General features: G+C 43.3%; 1 protein-coding gene and 1 long non-coding RNA gene across 2 annotated transcripts in view; one reads left to right on the top strand and one right to left on the bottom strand.

Moving 5' to 3' along the window:
* Window positions 1-731: 731 nt before the first annotated feature.
* The window catches only part of LVRN (laeverin), a 42,365-nt gene continuing 23,305 nt past the window's right edge, over window positions 732-19,791 (top strand). Inside the window, exons 1-7 of the mRNA XM_040540913.1 lie at window positions 732-1,388; window positions 9,893-10,035; window positions 11,266-11,405; window positions 13,600-13,726; window positions 15,680-15,834; window positions 17,227-17,340; window positions 19,555-19,698. Coding sequence (XP_040396847.1) covers window positions 754-1,388; window positions 9,893-10,035; window positions 11,266-11,405; window positions 13,600-13,726; window positions 15,680-15,834; window positions 17,227-17,340; window positions 19,555-19,698 — 1,458 coding nt within the window. The 5' untranslated portion in view covers window positions 732-753. The remainder of the gene's footprint in view (window positions 1,389-9,892; window positions 10,036-11,265; window positions 11,406-13,599; window positions 13,727-15,679; window positions 15,835-17,226; window positions 17,341-19,554; window positions 19,699-19,791) is intronic.
* LOC121061694 overlaps window positions 15,131-19,791 on the bottom strand; it is a 52,395-nt gene continuing 47,734 nt past the window's right edge. Inside the window, exon 4 of the long non-coding RNA XR_005815219.1 lies at window positions 15,131-15,361. This is a non-coding gene — a long non-coding RNA (uncharacterized LOC121061694). The remainder of the gene's footprint in view (window positions 15,362-19,791) is intronic.

The following is a 19,791-nucleotide window of genomic DNA, read 5'->3' as shown; positions in this document are numbered from 1 at the left end:
TAGGGGACGAGCTGCAACCGAGCAAAACCAGCGGACAGGGCTGCGGGAAGCGACCGCGACTGAAGCTTGCGCTCATCTGCCGCCCCGTTTAGGTACCGCTCCGGGCCAGCAGCACCGCATGGGTCCCCCCGACCCATTTAGGGGCAGTCGGCGTGCGCGGGGTGACGGGGACGTCCGTGATGTGGGCAGAGGGGGCGCAGAGAGAAGCGAGGGACCACCCCCTACCTCCCATCCCCACCCTCACCCCCCCTATCCCCATCCCCACCGCTGTCCCCATCCCCATCCCTATCACCATAACCGTCCCTATCACCATAGCCGTCTCTATCCCTATCCCTATCCCTATCCCTATCCCTATCCCTATCCCTATCCCTATCCCTATCCCTATCCCTATCCCTATCCCTATCCCTATCCCTATCCCTATCCCTATCCCATCCCTATCCCTACCCCTACCCCTACCCCTACCCCTACCCCTACCCCTACCCCTACCCCTACCCTTATCCCTACCCCTATCCCTATCCCTATCCCTATCCCTATCCCTATCCCTATCCCTATCCCTATCCCTATCCCTATCCCTATCCCTATCCCTATCCCTATCCCTATCCCTATCCCTATCCCTATGCCGGTTCCCCTCCCCGTCCCCATCCCCGTCCCCATCCCACCCCCTCCAGCCGCAGGTGCCACCGCCCCCCGCACCGCCCCCCCGGCTCCGCCGCCCCGTAAGTACCGGGCGCTCCGGGCGGCCGAGCAGCCGCGATGGGCGCCCGCGGCGGCTCGGGGCTCTACGTGGGGCGCCGTGCGGCCGCCCTGGTGGCCGCGGTGCTTCTGGCCCTTCTGGCCGCCCTGCTGGCCCTCGCCGCCCTCTACGTGCGCTGCCGCGGGGAGGAGGCACCCCCGGCGCCCCACTCGCCCCCCGACGGGACGGCCGGAGGAGCCAGTGTCCCCGGGGGTCCGCCGGGAGTCCCGTCGTGGCGGCGGCTGCCCCGGCACCTGCTGCCGCTGCACTACGACCTGGAGCTGTGGCCGCGGGTGCGGCCGGGGCAGGCGGGACCCTTCTCTTTCGTCGGGCAGGTGAACATCACGGTGCGCTGCCGGCAGGACACGCGGGCCGTGGTGCTGCACAGCGCCGGGCTGCGCAGCCGGGGAGCAGCCGTCCGGGGACCCCTGCCCGAGCCGGGAGACGCCTTCCCGGGGTCCCTGCCCGATCCCGGCGCCGCCGTGGAGGTGGCGGGGCTGCGGCAGGAGGCGGCGGGAGAGGTGGCGGTGCTGGAGCTCCGCGGGCGGCTGCGGGCCGGGCGGCGCTACATGCTGCAGTTCGGCTTCCAGGGCCGGCTGGAGGAGGACCTGGACGGGCTCTTCCTCACCCGCTACACCGACCAGGGCCGCAGCAGGTAGGCGGCATAGGCGGCGGATGTGCGGAGACGCGGGTTCCCGGCTCCACGCCTGACCGCGAGGGGCTGCGGGTTGCGCGGTGAGGAAAGATGTGTCACCCCAACACCGTCCCCAACCCCGTCACGAACCCCAACCCCATCCTTGTCCCCGTCCCCAACCCCGTCCCCATTCCTGTCCCCACCCCCGTCCCCAACCCTGTACCCATCCTCGTCCCCAAATCCGTCCCCATCCTTGTCCCCATCCTCATCCCCAATCCTGTCTCCGTCCCCATCCCCATCTCCATCCCCATCTCCATCTCCGTCCCCATTCTCAACCCCGTCCCCAAACCCATCTCCAACCCCATCCCCAACCTCGTCCCCATCTCCAAACCCAACCCCAACCCCATCCCCGTCACCAACCCCAACCTGCTGGGAACACTGCCCAGCACCTCCCTCTCCCCCCCATCCCCAGTCCTCTGCCTCTTGCCCTGTGGGAGTGGAACAGGGGCAGTGTGAGCCTGCCGGAAAGGCCATCACTCAAATCAGGTTTTTGTCCTCGAAGCAAGGCTTATTTGCTTATTTGTTTATTTTAGTTGGGAATCTTCTCAGGGTGCTTTTCATTCTGAATGTGAAATTTCCTGCAGACAAGTGAAGCTTAAGATTATGATTTCAATAGTTCTGGTTGCAGGCAAGTTTCTCAAAATAGGCGCTTAATGTAGGGGCAGGAAAAGTGCTTATTTTAAAGGTACTTCTAGGTACTTATACTTAAAGGTACTTTGTAATAATTAAAGACGCGGTGAATTGCTGCAGGACATGAAGCAAGTCAGAAAGGAAGCTAGAGTTAAAATTCAAGTGTTCTTGGCTCTCAACCCACTGATGAGTTCACTGAAGTAAACTCCCTCAAGCAGTTTGTGGAGCTCTGAACCCACCAAGTAACGCTCAGTTACCTGCAGGATCCATACGTGCATGTCACTGTATCAGTACTAATAATCACAAGCCATGAAATAAATAGTTTTTATTGAAACAGAACAGAACTGTGTGACTTCTCTGTTGCAAGTAGTAGCCTTTTTTATTTTAAGGAGATAAGTTGATTATCCTTAGAGAAAAGCACAGTATGTTACTAAGGGATTTTAGGAAATAGATTTCTATTCATTTATTTATTTACTTATTTATTTTTTTTTTTTTCAGTTGCTATCTCTTTGTTCACTGATTGTCATTTACAGGTATATTTGTGCAACTTTTGATTTAAGGAAAATCCCAAATGCTTTGCCTAACTTTCATAATTAAAAAGAAAAAAATCTAAGTAAGAATGAAACAATCATTTAATCGTTTAATACTGTCTCAGTGTACTTTATGGTGCCATATTAATTCAGTCAAAAACTATTTAAGAAACAGTGAATTAGACTGACATTTTTCAATTCATACTGTGTACAATTCAGAGAATCCCAAACAAACGAATATTTTTAGCTATTGTCAGCTTTGCTGCCACAGTAGAAAATAAGAAAAAGTATTTTAATATCACTAAAATAATGTGTACCATTTGATTTCAAGTTGTTTAAAGGATTTGTGGCAATTGTTCCATTTAAGTCTTATCTTATCATGAAGCACTAAGGAAATGTGAGACTGCAGTCTAGTTTAAAGAGATGCCAGTGGTGTTCAGACACTGAAATAAATCAAAGGAAATCCACTGATTGCAGATAAAACATATTGTTTTGGTTACTTGTTCCTGCCTGCATTCCTGATGTTCTTGAATGGATTTTGCATATCTTTCTGTTTTAAAAGGGCTTTCTCTGAATCAAGAGTATGTAACACTACCTTGTTATTTTTTTTCCTTTGCAAAGAACGGAATCATCACTTTACCAGCAGTTTCCTAATCTGATGGGGTCCAGTTACACTGAAGGGGTTTTGCCATCCCCATTTTGGAGGAGGTGCATTGTAAGGAACATATTTTGTAAGCTCTAGCAAGCTGTTAATGATGGAATAAGCTGTATTCCAATGGGTTACGTAGATCAGGAACGATTTACAAACATTCAGCGTCTTTCCACTCCAGGATGCAGTACAAAGCCCATTACTATTCTGCAAGGAAACCACTACCTCCTGCGGACAGCCCTGTAGCTCTTCCGCAGGGACTTGTACCTGGCTCCGTCAGACCTTTGGGATCTAATTCCTGCACAGGCTTCTGACTTCAGTTTGTAACTGAAACCATCAGCTGCAGCAGACAATGTGCTGTTTATTTGCGGTCAAACAGATTCATGTATTTCTTGCATGCGCTAGAAGTTTTAGTGGTTTTGTAATTTGTGCTTCTGGAACCACTAGGGACCTCTCATTTCAGAAGAGTTTGGGCACAGAAGGGCAAGTTTTCAGTAGACAGCTACATCCTAAAGAGAAGTGAAGTCCCTGAAATCTGTGCCTGAGCTTTGGCACCTCCTGCTTTCTTGCTCAGATGCCCACATTGCTCTTGGCGGGCTGGTAGAATTAGCTGTTTGACACGAAGAGCTGTTTGTTCCCTGTCCTTCCAAGTCAGAGCAGAAGTGCACTGGTGAGGCTGTGAGGAAAAGCCATTTGCAATGAGAACTCCCTGCTGTTTTCAGAAATGCTAGCCTCACCTCTATGGAAGGCAGAATAAACCAAAACCCAAACTTCACTGAATTTCCAGAAATTCACAGAAACACAGAAACTGTTCACAATCAGCTTGATAATTGGAGGCTGTGCATTTTTACTGTTATTGACAATTTGTACTAACCACTCAATCAGGTCTTACACATGAAAGAAAATTCTCGAAAAATGGAAGCACTATGTATTAATGCCGCACCGTCCATGTCTACAGTGACTGCAACAGCAAAGGAAGTGAAAAAGGAAGATGCCCTTACTTCACCAGCACTAACTTCACCCATTGTTGAAATGGGAATCTGTGTTCTGCAAATAGCTGGGAGAGTCATGCCAGGGTCAGGGTAGGCAGAAAGACCATCTTTGACCTTCTTCTTTAGCAGCACTGATGCAAACATAAATAGTGCAGGATGTTAGACCGAACATCATCCTACATGCTGATACTGCACTGCTGTGATCAAGCTCATTGCATGCTGCTCCAGGCTTAGCAGGATAACTGTGAGTGTGCTGTAAAGTGTGGGCTGTATGTGTGCTGGGCTTATGTGGCAAGGGTTTGCTAGCAGGTGGGCTGCAGGGGTGGCCTCTGTGAGCAGAGCCCAGCAGCTGCCCCATGTCAGAGCAGAGCCAACTCCAGCTGCTCCAAAAGGGACTTGCAGCTGGCCAGAGCTGAGCCATGAGAGACACTGGTTGGGCCTTTGGGAGAGCAGAGTTAAGGAAGGGAAAGAAGTGCTGGGCAACAGCAGCTGGGAGAAAGGGGTGAGAGTCAGCCCTGCAGCCCCAAGGGCAGTGCAGCAGGAGGGCAGGAGGTGCTCCAGGCACGCAGCAGCAGTTCCCCTGCGGCCTGTGGAGAGGCCCCTGGTGGAGCAGGCTGTCCCCCTGCAGCCCATGGGTCCCACATGGAGCAGATCTCCATGCTGCAGCCCGTGGACGAGCCCCCGGTGGAGCAGGTGGATGTGGCCTGCGGAAGGCTGTGGCCCGTGGAGAGCCCCTGCAGGAGCAGGCCCTGGGCCAGAGCTGCAGCCTGTGGAGAGGAGCCCACGCAGGAGCAGGGGGTCTGGGGGGAGCTGCCGCCCGTGGGGGACCCTTGCTGGAGCAGTTTGCTCCTGGGGGATGGATGGACCCTGTGGTACGGAGCCATGAGGGAGCAGTTCTTGAAGAGCTGCTGCCTGTGGGCAGCCCCCTCAGGATCAGTTCGGGAAGGATGGCATCCCGTGGGAGGGACCCCATGTGGAGCAGGGGCAGAGAGTGACCGTGAAGGAGCGGCAGAGGTGAAGTGCTATAGACTGACCACAGTCCCCATCCCCTGTGTTTCCTGGCGCTGCTCAGGGGTAGGAGGTGGAAAAGAGTGGGTGGAGGGAAGGTGTTTTCAGGTTGCTTTTATTTCTGGCTGCTCTAGTCTAGTATTAATTGTCAACAAATTAAATAAGTCTTCCCCAGCCAAGTCTGTTTTGCCCATGATGATAATTAGTGAGTGATCTCCCTGTCCTTGACCCATGCATTCTTTCTTCATGTTTTCTTCCCTGCCCTCCTGGGGGGTTCCCCACCTGGTGGGGGGTGAGAGAGCAGCTGGGTGGGTGCCTGGCTGCCAGCTGAGGTCAACTCTGCAAATGCAGTCTTATGCAACTTCTGTACAAATACATGGCTGGGTATGGCTGGTGTTAAAAGGAATTCAAAAATGTGATCAAATGCAGTGTTTGTGCTGATTTTTAGCAGTTGCTGATGCACCAGCTACCAGAATGATGGAGAAGGGGGGTTAGAACAGCATTGACACAGTTATTTGGGCTTTACAGCAGGGAACCTGAATGTTTTAGTTCTGTTTCATATGAATAATCGAATAAGACCATCAAATTCATGCAACAGAAATCAGAGCAAACAACAGGTTTGGTGTTTTCTTGGGTTGTGTGTTAGCACTGAATGCCATTTGCCTGAGAAAAGGACTAGTGGGTCAGCCATTGCACAGAACAGGATTCTGCTCACTGTAATACCCTTGTACTTTGAGCCACTTCAGGGTTTGCTAAATTATTTAGTTCTTACATATTTTTAAAGTGAAAGAAATCAGATCTAATATATGTTAGCACAGAAAAATATCATACTATTGTATTGTAATATTATCAATATTACAAATAACATCACCTGAGTGAGAAAGCATTTTTACAAGAACAACTTCTTTTGCATCAACATGACACGTTTATTTTACAATGATGGTGTTTTTTTTTTTTTAACAGGTGAAGCGGTGTACATGAGGTATTTATAAACTACGCATGAATCATGCTTCATTTTTCCCTTTCTTGTTATTTTCACTGACTGAAAATAATAATAATAAAAGAGTATAATGTAAATTGTCAAAGCTTTAGTCTAAGAGATCCTGTTATGTTTGCTTCTCTTTATTTAAAAGTAGCATGTCTTTGATCTTGTTTTATAAGAAGAAGGAGGCATTATAGGATAATTAAGGAAGAAAAAGAAAACTATGCACAAAGGTACAGGAGCAAGAGAGGAACTTTTTTTTGTCTGCTTATGCAATGTTAAGCATTGTTGAAAATGAAATTCCTTTTGGGTAATTTGCTTTGTGATACAATTATAATGTAGAATACAGTTTGGTATTAATTCAGTTCATGATAATACCTTCACCATTTTTTTTTTAAAACAAGGAAAAAAGATCCCCAATGATGACTCATTCTGACAAATGATATGAGGTAATGCATGTTTGAAATGCCAATTATTTGTGTAACATGCATGAAACATTCCCATTTATCTTTTCTATTGGGAGACCTGCTGAAAAATAACATTTAAACTGTCCTCAAATTTCTTTTTTAACGTTGATGCTTTAGCCCACTGTCTGATGTTTTGTGCTCCTGAATAAGAATTTCTTATGGGCAAAATTTGCCATGTGTCTGTGTTAGTTTCTGCTGGCATGGTGCCTGTAGAGGCAGTGGTGTCTCTGGCGCTGTGGAGTTTGCAGTCATGAGGTTGTTCCATCTTTTCTAGAATGACAATCAAATGCACAACAGCATACTCTCCTGCATGGGAAGACGGTGATTAGGGAAAGAGTATTTCTGTGACTGCTTCCCTTGATGAAGGCAGGGGATAGCTACTTTTGCTGCTTGCACAACCCCAGCAGAAAGTAAAGTCATGTTGTGTCACAAGGCACCACAGAGGGGAGGTGACACAGCAAGGCAGCTGGTGGCTGGCACAGCAAATGCATGACTGCAGGGAGCCAGGTCCATCAAGGACATCTGCACCAATAGGCAAAAAGTAAAATATATCATGCTGCTTTCTCACTTTAAAGGGGGCATTGTGGTCCTAGCAGTCACCTGGTGACTGCACATGTTCCACGTGGGTTCTTTTATAGGACATAAATTGTATTGTGGTACAGCATCACAGCATGTCTGCTAAATGCAAAGGGTACCATGTTTTGAGAGTACAGTTGCTTTGAGCAGGGTTAGGCAGCACAGCTGTGAAAAAGGCAGCAGCCAAACATCTTTTAAAATACATAGATTTAGCAAGGGCTGATCTTGGGAATGGGGCGAAAAGAATTGCTGGGTTTTGCCAATGGAAACAGGAAGCTGATGGCATGGCTCCTTGGGTCAACTTGCACACAATGCAGTACATATTCTGTGAAGTGGTGTACATGTAAATGGAAAGCTAAGCCATTCATTTCAGGTACTGAAAAAGGGAATCTCAAAACATGGAATCTTAGGTTCATGTCCTCATGTCTTGGACATGGTTCAGTGCTGTATTTCACAACCAGCTGCAGTCATGGTGTGCACATAGTGTGGATCTGCACTGCAGGGCTGACTTGTTATATATTGTTACTGTATAAATACTTTCCTGCTGGCTTCTGTCTTGTTTGGGATGACTGTGCTAAGTGTGAACCTCTGTGAACCTAGTGTTAGGGAACATCTCTGCTACAGCTGAAAAATACTGGCCCTGTGATAGCATCCGGGTTGCTGGAACAAGAGGACCATGCCATCCATGTATCCTCTCCTGGGACTACTTGGCTCAGTTTTGAAGTCTTCAGAACTTTCTGGAATGTTTAATAGTTGAAGTTTATGCGTTTGCCTGCCTGTTCTGCTCAGTTTTAGCACATGCATCACTGCTCCCTTCATTCATGTGTGTAGAAGTATGATTCCTATGGAGTCTTCCTTGTTGCCTTTGGGTTGATAGGTATGGGGCTTTGAGAAACATTATAGTCATATTCTAACACCCAGTGAAGATGCCTTGACATGAACAGCCCATATCTATAGCTCTTTATGGAAACTTTGGCCACTAGGCATGGTGATTCCATCATCATAGCCACTGGACATCTTGATTCCAGCCACTATGTCACAAAAATTTGCCCCAAATGGGTCAAAGCTGCACAGTGTAAGGTAGAAAATGATCTTGTATATTTTCCTGTGTTTGACAGTGCAGTGGGACATTCTTCTCTGTGTGGTTTGATAGAATTGTGCAAGTGCATCTATTCATGGTTACCTGAAATATACTATGTGTACAATTTTTTATTAAAATGCACCATTAAAATAGGACAGCATGCATTAGATAAGCAGATGTATAGAGAGATTGTAATTAGAATCATAGAATCATTGGCTGGAAAACACCTTCAAAATCATATAGTCCAACCATGCCCCTACCACCACTATCACCCACTAAACCATGTCCCTAAGCACCACATCCAACTTTTCCTTGAACACCTCCAGGGACAGTGACGCCAACACCTCCCCGGGCAACCTGTTCCAGTGCCTGACTGCTCTTTCTGAGAAGAAATGTCTCCTTATTTCCAACCTGAACCTCCCCTGGCACAACTTGAGGCCATTCCCTCTAGTCCTATCACTAGTTATCTGCAAGAAGAGGCTGACCCCCAGCTCCCCACAACCTCCTTTCAGGTAGAGAGCAATAAGGTCTCCCCTGAGCCTCCTTTTCTCCAGACTAAACCCCAGTTCCCTCAGCTGCTCCTCACAGGACTTGTGTTCCAGGCCCTTCACCAGCTTTGTAGCCCTTCTCTGTACACACTCCAGCACCTCCGTGTCCTTCTTGCAGTGGGGAACCCAAAGCTGAACACAGTACTCAAGGTGCGGCCTCACCAGAGCCAAGCACAGGGGGACAATCACCTCCATGGTCCTGCTGGCCACACTGTTTCTTATACAAGCCAGGATGCTGTTGGCCTTCTTGGCCACCTGGGCACACTGCTGGCTCATGTTCAGGTGAGCATCGACCAACACCTCCAGATCCTTTTTCTCTGCACAGCTTTCCAGCCACTCCACCCCAAGCCTGTAGCACTGCTTGGGGTTGTTGTGCCCCAAGTGCAGGACCTGGCACTTAGCCATGTTGAACCTCATCCCCTTGGCCTCTGCCCATCGATCCAACCTGTCCTGGTCCCTCTGCAGGGCCTTCCTACCCTCCGGCAGATCAACACTTCCCCCCAGCTTGGTGTCATCTGCAAGCTTACTGAGGGTGCACTCAATTCCCTTGTCCAAGTCATCAATAAAGATATTAAAGAGGATGGGCCCCAACACCGACCCCTGGAGAACAAATTATGACAGTTGGCACTGTATCACTTTTGAGCACTTGCCTGCTATGTGCAAAACGTTAATCAACTCTGTCTTAATAACCAAACTAAAAAGCTTTAATATTGAAAATTGGGAGCTTTTTCCAGATATTTAAAAAAATAAACAAACAAAAAAAAAACAACCCCAAACCATAAACTAATTAAAAAAGACTTGTTTTCTCTAGAAGCATCCAAGCTGAGCCGTCTGCTAGGTGTGGGGATTTGATCAAGACTTGAAATAATAACCAGACCTTTTCAAAACCTCCGTATCCATGTGATTAACTTTGTGCTTTGTATTTGGCATTTTATTGCACAATATATTGATTTTGATCAACTGTAGCATGCTGGATTTATCCTATTTGTATTTTCAATATAGCATGCTGATTGCTTCCCAACTGGAACCAACATATGCCAGGACAGTTTATCCATGTTTTGATGAGCCGGCCATGAAGGCCACATTTAATATCAGAATTATCCACGACCCAAGCTATGTGGCTCTTTCCAACATGCCTGCTATTGGTAGGTAAACAACGGTAGACTTATGTTTGTTTGTTCTTTGAATTACCTTTAAAAGGGTGAAATATATCTGAACAGACTATAGCTTTATCATCTGATATAAGAGCATTCTTTTGCCTGTGGGCTAATACCTTGAAAATGTGAAGAAAATCTGTGTCTATGAACTTAAATATTTGGAGAGAGTTATTCACAATTAGTGTCTTTGATGGCAATAACTCCATGCTGCCAGTTGTGATGTGCTCTTCTCTGGTTGCTGGAGGCCATGCAGGGCTTCATTCTTACCATTTACTGCTGTGTCAGCATGTCTGTCTTACTGCATGACATCTGCTTAAAGCAAAACAGCAGCTCCAGTATGCAAAGCCTGTAATTGTGGTATTAAAGGACTGCATTTCATTCTAAGCTGCTTTTAAGATGTATTTACATCATATGAAAAAGTGTTTTAGCATGCAGAGAGACTGCAGCCTCCTGTGTGTGTGCAGAATAAGGATAACAGGACTATAATGCTCTGGAAATGCTCCTTCTGCCCCTTGCTGGGATCTCATGTGAGATTCATGTTGGGTATAAGATTCCAAGCAAATTCCATAAATTACTGTTCTTACTGGACTCTGTGGGATCTCTCACCCCCTTCTTAATGGCTTTTTTTTTTTTTTTTCCTGCATTTCAGTGCCATGATTTTAATTTCACCTAAATAAATTTCAGCCATAAAGAGGAGAGTTTGAGATTTGCATAGAAGCAAAGTAATTTAGGAATTATAATGGATGCGATATCTATGAGAATTGCTTGGAAGAATTTTTTTCCCCTAAGAATCTTGTCCATTTTCCCCCACATTTAGAAGGAAGGTATGTGAATAAGTACTTCATAGTTCTCAGGCACACATAATCTATATTCGAATTGTAATATATTATACATTTTAGAGATATGCAGCATGGGATAAATTGTCCACAGTTCGTCCACATCCTAAAACTGACGCAGTTTGATATGCTTCCAAGTCTTTAGTAAAGAAGTTCAAGAGTGGATTTTGGATGTTTGCATGAAAGCTAATGACTGATATATGGTGGTAGCAAGAAGTTTGGCTGCTTGCCTTTTACCAGAAGCATATGAAGTTAGTGCAGAAATACAGCATATCAAGAGAGGTGTAAAAACAACAATAACAACAGACATGCAGAAAAGACTAATTCCTTGTTTGTTTTGGAAGAACAATAGATTGACTATTTCTTTAATTTGTTTTTCTAGACACATCTGAGATGAAGGACGAAAATGGAAGCCTGTGGACTGTTACTACCTTTAACACTTCGTTGAAAATGTCAACTTATATAACTGCTTTTGTGATTTGTGATTTTGATTATGTCACCAGAACTGAGCGGGGAAATGAGGTAAATATTAGGCTGCATAACACATTATAGCAGTTTACAACAGAAGTTGGCTCTGTGGTGCATCATGTGCTTTAGAAGATATCAGAGACATTAACTGTGCTTTCCATTCCAAAAAGTATTTGCTTATGTGGCAAAACTGCTAACATTTATCTTGCAGATATTTCTGCAGAAAGCTTTCCTTTGGAGCAATTAGGTTACTATCCTGAGCTGATCATTTCATATGTGCCTACAGTTACAAATCCAAAAGTAGGTATGTGTTCCATATGTTAAGACTTTAGTGGCAGCTACTCTGCAGAGGGTGATGTTCAAAATTCAGAATCTTGTTATCTTCTTAACTCTCTTGGTTGGAAAAAATATCAGTTTCCACTGCTGTGACAAATCATTGAAGTGCAGTGCATTGTTGTTCAAAGCCATTTGGTGATGTCTGTCATGAATTCAGTACAAGCAATACTCTGCTCCAAGCCTTTTTTTATACTTCTATTTTAACTGTTTTATTTATTTATTTATTTATTTTCCCTGCAATGAGCACATTTTTTAACCTTTAAAAGTGTCTGTTTTGTGTTTGAAACTTTTTCATCAGTGAGGATTCTGTTTTCCTCTTCTACTACAAGGGCCACATCTTCTTGATGGAAGCTGTGAAAAAAATAATACAATGGCACGAGGTGTTTGGCTTTCCTTCTTTTGTTGAAAGTGAACAGGGGAGAGATGTAACAAGTTGTCCCAAAACAAAGGGTGAAGTCAAGCATAAAGCCCTACACTTGCTACCCTTCATAAATGAGATCTTGGTGCCAGCTCTATGATTAGTTCACTGTCATCCTACTACAGAAAGGCAGGACAAGGTGAGAGGACAGTGCAGAGGTATAGCAGGAAGCACAATATAAGCTTCTTTTTAAAGCGAAGATTGGACATATATGTCATATCTGCTGTCCCCTGCATAAACCCTCTTGGGTGCTTTTGTCTCTGGCTGGTAAATTTGTCTTGGACAGATGTCTCCTGACAATAGTGGGCAAAACAAAACCTTAAAACTAGTGTTCTTTCAGAGCAAAAAGGCACCACCCATGCTGTTAGGGGTAAGAGGGTATTTTGACCCCGGGTTTCAGAGGTGCTCAGTTTATGCCTCCACAATGTTTGTGTAAGCATGTTCATTGTGTCTGTTTTATTATTTCCAGTAAGTGAATTACAACCCAAAACATGCGTATTATATTTCAAAACTCATACTGGGATTAGGGTTTTAAGTCTGCCCATTATGTTTAGGTTTTGTAAAATGAAGAGATCTGGTCTTTGAAACCCCTCTGAAGCCTTGGCTGAAAAGAGGGGCTCAGAGGCTGAGAATACTTTGTTGACTGAATATGCTTTATTTTTTCCCTTGTAAATTAAATCCTGATGGTTCCCCAACTGTGCTATTAGGGTTTGGCTCTGCAGCTCCTTGTGAAACCCTGTATTGAGTTTAGGTGCAAGAAATGTTGAGCTTTTGAGCTGCTAGGCACCTGGGGTCCTTGTATCCAGAGGTACATGATGGCGACATAAACCTCTTCTCAGTCTGCTCCATCACTTTGGGCAAACAGCTGCCCTCTTCAGTTCCATGACATAGCAAATGGGCACTGGAAGGGAAAGCTTGCATCTGCTGTCTCCGTTATTCAGAGGTACAGGGGTCTTCTGCTCAGTGGTTTCTCTCTCTCTAGCAGCAATGGGAAACCAGTTTTCTGTTTCAGGCAGTAAGAAAGCTCAAGAGGAGTTTAGTATGTTCAGATAGCAAAAGCTTTCTGAACTTCCATTTCTCTCTCTTTGGGAAAATAGTGGAAGGTCTGCCACCCATGCCCACTGGCTGGAATACATTGGCTTAAGATGCGTGGATCTGAGTAGTTTTACAGCATCTTGTATTTAATAAAAGAATAATTAGGAATCCAATTGCTCCAATCATCTATAGTTGGATTCAAGTCTTGGCCCTTCTGAAGTGCTGGAACTCTCCATGACTTTTAGCAGGATTAGGCTCTGGGCCATATTTTGTCAGGTCCAGCAATATGTGGTCTGGGATTTTTTTTTTCATGAAAAGCTCATTACATGATCTGGTGTGGACAGACAGCATTTTCAAACAATGATTCATAGAAGAGAACCAAAGAAAATGAAAATATTAGGGTTGCCTGAAATAATGCTTCCTTTTTTTTTTTTTTTTTTTTTTTTTTTTTGATTGCAGATACGTATTTGGGCTCGGAAAGAGGCAGTTAAAAATGGGTATGTTGACTATGCTTTAAATATCACAGGCCCAATATTTTCATTTCTGGAAGATTTACTTAACATCAGCTACCCGCTGCCAAAGACAGGTGAGATTCATTATTTTCTTAAGTGGACCAGAAATAGCTGTTGATGGTATAACATTTATAGAAACAATGGGTTCTCTTGCAATATTCTCTTCTTATAACTTACTGGTATAAAACCCTTAAGCTTTAACTCACTGAATTCTCCTTTCTGCACCATGACTCTTCTTAACCTGTCATTCAGCAGCCTTGTTTTCAAACCAAGCTCATTCTTTAAAGTAGCATTTCCTAATAAAGTGGCAGATAGGGCTACAAAGTGGAAAAGGAGTTGTTCAGTCATTTAGTCTATGCATCTCAGAAAGAGCCATACCAAACAAGGATGCTGGAGTCCCTGAGTGTGCCTAATAAAACCTTGCTTACTGTAACACATGCTTCCCCAAAACATTCCTTGCTTTCTTCAGTATGTCCTCACCCGACTGTTGAGCTGGCTGTATGTTCATGCACATTTCTCCCTGGAAAAAGATTCCCATAGGAAACATAATTTCTGTTTAAAATCAACATCAAGTTAAGTCACTTCAGTCAAGAAAGAATGGTGCCATCATGTGGTCCCACTGTGCAGTTTGCTGCTTGTATTTGGACTCACAGAGGCTTCATTCTGCATAGATGTCATGAGGGAACTTGCTCTGTTATACAAATTGCTAGGACATTGAAAGCACAGAAGGTAGAGCTTATCTGATGTGAGTTGCGGACCTGCCCATGATCTTGGCAGATCATAGAACTGGGGGAGAATAATTTCCTCCCTTTCTTGATTAGATAGTGTGCTTATTTGTCAAATCTGTATTTTGGCACTTGAAAGAAAGAAATTTTCATCTAGGTAAATGTAATATATGTGTTTAGAATAATATACAGAATTACTCACTGCACTTCCTACATAGAATGTAATATATGCAGTTGTTGCTCTTTTAAAACTTTATTATTTTAGTAATCATGCAAGGTAACCAAGGACTGTAAACAATTACTTTTCATTGGTGAATTCCTCTGTTTAGCAGCAACGTCAATATGTTGATTAATTGCTATAAAAATATTACAAAAGTGATGTAGAGGAGCAGTATCCCTGATTTCCTGTTAGGTAGTATTACAATTTCACAGAATGCTGTTAATACTGTTACAGTCCCCGCAGTAATGCAATACTGCATTTCAGCTGCTTTTCCCACTGACTTTCCTTGAAGTTCTGCTTAAAAATCAATAGGATTAGATCTAACAAGAATAGCTTCTTGTAAATGCTAGAGATTTCTGTTGCAAATTAAAAATGCAAACCAAAACATAAACACATTTAAATTTGGGGATATTTATGGATTTGTTTTCAGCTGCTTTTAACCCAGTTACAAGTGAGCTCCTTCACCCCAAGCTGGCTTCGTTGTAAGCCTGCAGTGATAAGCCTGGCTGAGATACAGTCTACTTCACTTCGATTCAGTGTCATGCACATGTTAACTGAGTAGATTTTGGATTGGAAATGGCCCGTGGTCTGCTGAATTCCAGTACAAGATTTAGTCTACTACAAAAACCCTCCATGTACCTTTTGCAAAGTTTGTTCTCTGCTACTGAGTTCAAGCAGTATATCCTTCTCTGAGATCCTTGATTTTCATCCAGGGCACATCTCCGTTTCCTCCAGCTCCCACATTTGAACTGGAAAACTGCTCCCTGCATAGGTAGAATACAGCCTTCATTTTTGTTCAGAAATGTTCTGTGTACAAGATACCGGACAGATGTGGGCTTTGCGGGTATTTATTATACAGCTCCCTGAAATAGTGGCAATCATAGATGAAGAATGACAGAGGGAAATTTTGCAAAGTATTTTCAAGGGTGTTGCCAAAATATAGCAAAGAAAGGATAAAAATGTACTATCTTTTAACTGCACACTGAGTACTTGTCCAGTGTGATCATAAAATCATGTGAGCATTTAACTTCCAAAAATTTTTAAGATACATTTTTTTTTTTTTTCTGTTTGAATCAATTTAGATCTGGTTGCACTGCCTGATTTTGGAGCAGGTGCTATGGAAAACTGGGGGCTAATGACTTTCCAAGAATCATCACTGATGTACCTCCCAAGTGATAAATTCACAAGCAGAAAGGCAATGATTGCCATAATTGTGTCACATGAGCTAGGACACCAGGCATGTGGTAAAAAATTCTGTACATTTATTTGTCTATAAATTTTTTTCCTTCTGTTACTGATGATGCAGTCACTGATTATTGACAAAAAATAGTGACTTAACAGTAGGGGTTTTTCACCAGAGGGTTGAAAGACTATTCGTGTGGTCTTTTGTTCTACTGATAGATCAATATTAAAAGCAGATTTTGTCATATTCTGTCATAGCATAGTCTACATACCGACTGCATATGACTCATTGATACAAAACTGTTAATGGACTACTTATATTTTTATCTTACACAGTAACTGAATGCCATACTAGAAGATACTGTAGGGAAGTAGGGATGACATTACTGTCTATATACTGTATACTTGGTACCTCAGTGGGAGAATGAATGGGCTTCTTAAGGGCTACCTCACAGTGGGATTGCATGTACATATTACAAAAGGAATTTGTTTTTCTGTAAGAAAGCCCGTGATATCATACAGCAAATGAAACATGAACATATTTTACACTTTCATGGAGATTTTCAGAGTTGTTTCTATTTGATTTGGAATGTCAATGCAACTTCACTTTTTTTTTTTTTTTAATTAACTACATTTAATTTAGTGTTCTTTGCCAGAAGAAAGCACCTAGTCAACAAAGTTAGCACAGGAGTTTAACTTGGATAGTACACTTGTATGCCCTTCTGACAAGGCCTGTAACTTTTCAGACCTTCAGATGAGCAGATTGTCTTTATTGCAGGCCAATAAAATAAATGGCAGCACTTAATTAAACTTTACTTTAAAGTAAAGCTATAGTCAAAGCTTTTAAGAATTAACAAATAAAGTACAAATCTTCAAATGATCATTTTTTTCTTAAATATGAACTGCCAAATATGAGTACATAGCAGCTGTTGTGGAAGTTTTATTGCTCACCAGGATAGGGATTTGCTGATTTTGGAAATGGTTATTTCCCCAGTTCTGTTTATTATCCCCTTGACAATTTCCTTTTGTTAAGAACATGGAAAAACAAAAGTTATTATTTTATTTATGAGTGACTCTTTGGAAAATGTTTTTATAATTGTTTGATAAATGTCCTATTTTTAATTGTAGCCTGATATGATCTTTTAGATCTTTAAACTTTATTGGGAAGTATTTAAAATTAAATATAGTAGAAGGCTGACATAATGCACTGATGTGCTCATAGCATGAAATTGTAGGTGAAGCAATTAAAAATAACTGACTTTTGACTTTTTCTGAGATGCATTTTTTTTCTACTGAATTTTCACTATCTGCAGGAATATCCCGCATTATATTCGGTTGACATGTACATGTTAAATAAAGTTCCTTCAGTGATAGTGCGTGTTTAACCTACAAGAATGAAAACAGCAATCAAAGAGATATTAAGATATTTTTTTTCTTTCTATTTAAGTGGTTTGGAAATCTGGTTACAATGAACTGGTGGAATGATCTGTGGCTTAATGAGGGGCTGGCATCTTACTTTGAGTACCTGGGAGCTACCTTTGTTGAACCCAAGCTTTCACTGGTAAGTGCTAGCAGTTACTGAATTAAGTAAGCTAAGGCACTAAAGTTTCAGCATGTAGGAAGAAAAGGAAAATGCAGAAGATGGGATTTAATTAAGCCATGGGATTAGCAGCTTCACTCCCTTGGGAATGAACAGCAGCTCTTCATTCTTCCCTTGAGAGTTTCCATCAGCTGAGGGCTGTGATCATGCCCAGCTCTCTTACACCTGGCACAGAGGACCGCTAGAGAGCTGTGTCTCTGTGGTGACAAGGATATAAAGAACTGGGCTGGTGTTTTACCCCAGATCTGTGATTTAACAAACCTGTCTGTTTTTTCCTGGATTCTGAAGCTGACGGTTTCCCTCCCTGTGCTTCCAAGCTCTGTGTGTGAGAGCTGGGCACCCCATATCTCAGGTACGTTCACTGGGCAGTGTCTAAGCTGGGACATTCTACTTCATCAAGTCCATGGATGTTTGGTTGTGGATAAGGCAAATTGTAGTGCATGTAGCCCCAGCTAATCTGATGGGAGGGTAAAAGCTCCTTCTTTCTGTCCAAATGGGAATAAGCATAAATCCCGCTCTGTGTTGTAAAACTGCATCCATCATTAATCTCTGCAGCAGGAGGATGGGTGCCACTGACGGTAGCCATCAGTTGAGGTGCACTTGCCTGTACACTCAGAAATGTCTCTGCACAGTGCCCTCAGCCTCTGAAGGAAGGAGAAGCCCTTAGTTTGGGCAGACCTGAGACTGTAGATAATCCAGTGTGCTTTTCATTTGGCTCAGATGGAATACCATTCGTCCCTTTCCTTCTCTAATTTGCCAAAGTACTTAATTACATGCTTAATTGAAAACTAATACAAGCATGTCCAACAAATTATTTCAGAAGGATTTTTAGGTCATGGGATGTGCTAACCTCTTCCTCTGAACTTCAACAACAGCTCACTTTATTCTCTGTAGTGCAATTATTTTAATATCATTGAAAAGTATAAAAGCAGCTGAATTTTAAATTGGAAGTAAGTCCTTGTCTCCTTTTTATTTTAATTTTCTTATTTTGAAGCTTACTTTTCTAAAAACCAGTGGTTGCCATTTTATTTATGCCTGTAAAGTAAATTTTAATACTGGTATTGGCTCCTACTCCAACCTCTGCTCAGGTAGGGCCACCCAGAACAGGTTGCCCAGGACCATGTCCAGACACCTTCTGAGGATGGAGAGCCCAGGACACCATTAGCCTTCTTAGCAGCAAGGGCACAATGCAGGCTCATGTTGAACTTGGTGTCCACCAGGACCGCAGGTCCTTTTCTGTCAAGGTGCTTTCCAGCCAGACAGTCCCCAGCATGTACTGGTGCTGTGGCTGCACTCTGCCCCATCATTCAAACCATTAATGAAGATGCTAAGCAGGACTAGACTCCTGGGGTACACTGCTAGTTACTGGCCTTAAACTAGACTTTGTGCCACTGATAACCACCCTGCTGCAAAGTGAACCTGGAAAACTATATTCACTGACTCTTAACAAAGAGAAAAACTGGTCAACAAATTTGATCCCTTTAATTAAAAGCCTGTGTCCTTCTCCTTGAGAAGAGGAAGTGCTCGAAGCGGCCTACAGTGTTTTAAAAATTTATTAGTTTTCTTTAACTAACTATGTCATTCAACATTCAGTCATAGGATGGATAATCAGCTGTGAGAAAATAAATAATCATTTGTCAGAAAGAGAACTTCACTGATTTACACCAAAGGAGCAGTTTTCCTTCTGTATTTTTGCTGGGTGACAGCCAAAATGCTGCACAGTTAAGCCTTGCTATAATCAAGTGTTTAGTTTTTGGATTATTTTTCAGGGTTGCAGCAGGAGAAATACAGAATTTAAGAGGAAAATGTGGCATACTAATGACATACCAATGTAGACGAGATATATGTTTTCAGTATTCAGTTTTAGTTTATTTGCTGTTTAATGTAGCTGACTTCTTCTTCCCTGAGGATTAGAGTGTAATCATCTTTGTCAGGCCCAAGCCCAATGTCATCACAGATTTAAAATTTTCACTGCCAAAAGCAGTAGCATGTGGAAAATGTTAGGATCGGGTGTAAAGTCCTTTTTACCTCAAGGGGAAGTTATGGAGAGGGAAAAGGATCATCCCTTGTTTATTGACAGGCTATTTCTATTAGTGCTAATACCATAATCCACAGTATCTACCTAAGAATACGTATTTTCTGTTCAGCTCACTTAGATTTGTCTTTTCTTTGCAGGATAAAATCTTCTATGATCACGTTGTACAACCTGTCTTAAGGGAAGACAATGAAGTAGGAGTTCGATCACTGTCAGAGAACGAAGACAAGATCAAAGGATCATTTTCATTAATTTCTCTGTTTGACAGCATCACGTACAACAAGGTGAAAAAATACAAAATTCTTCCTGTTTCTTGCATATTGTGAACTAACATGATACAAAGTATGTTTGAGAAGTAGAGTGGAATATCCTCTTGA

The sequence above is a fragment of the Cygnus olor genome, chromosome Z (assembly GCF_009769625.2).
Source record: "Cygnus olor isolate bCygOlo1 chromosome Z, bCygOlo1.pri.v2, whole genome shotgun sequence".
Lineage (NCBI taxonomy): Eukaryota > Metazoa > Chordata > Aves > Anseriformes > Anatidae > Cygnus > Cygnus olor.
The sequence above is the reverse complement of the archived record's forward strand: the minus strand, read 5'-3'. Positions and strand labels throughout refer to the sequence as shown.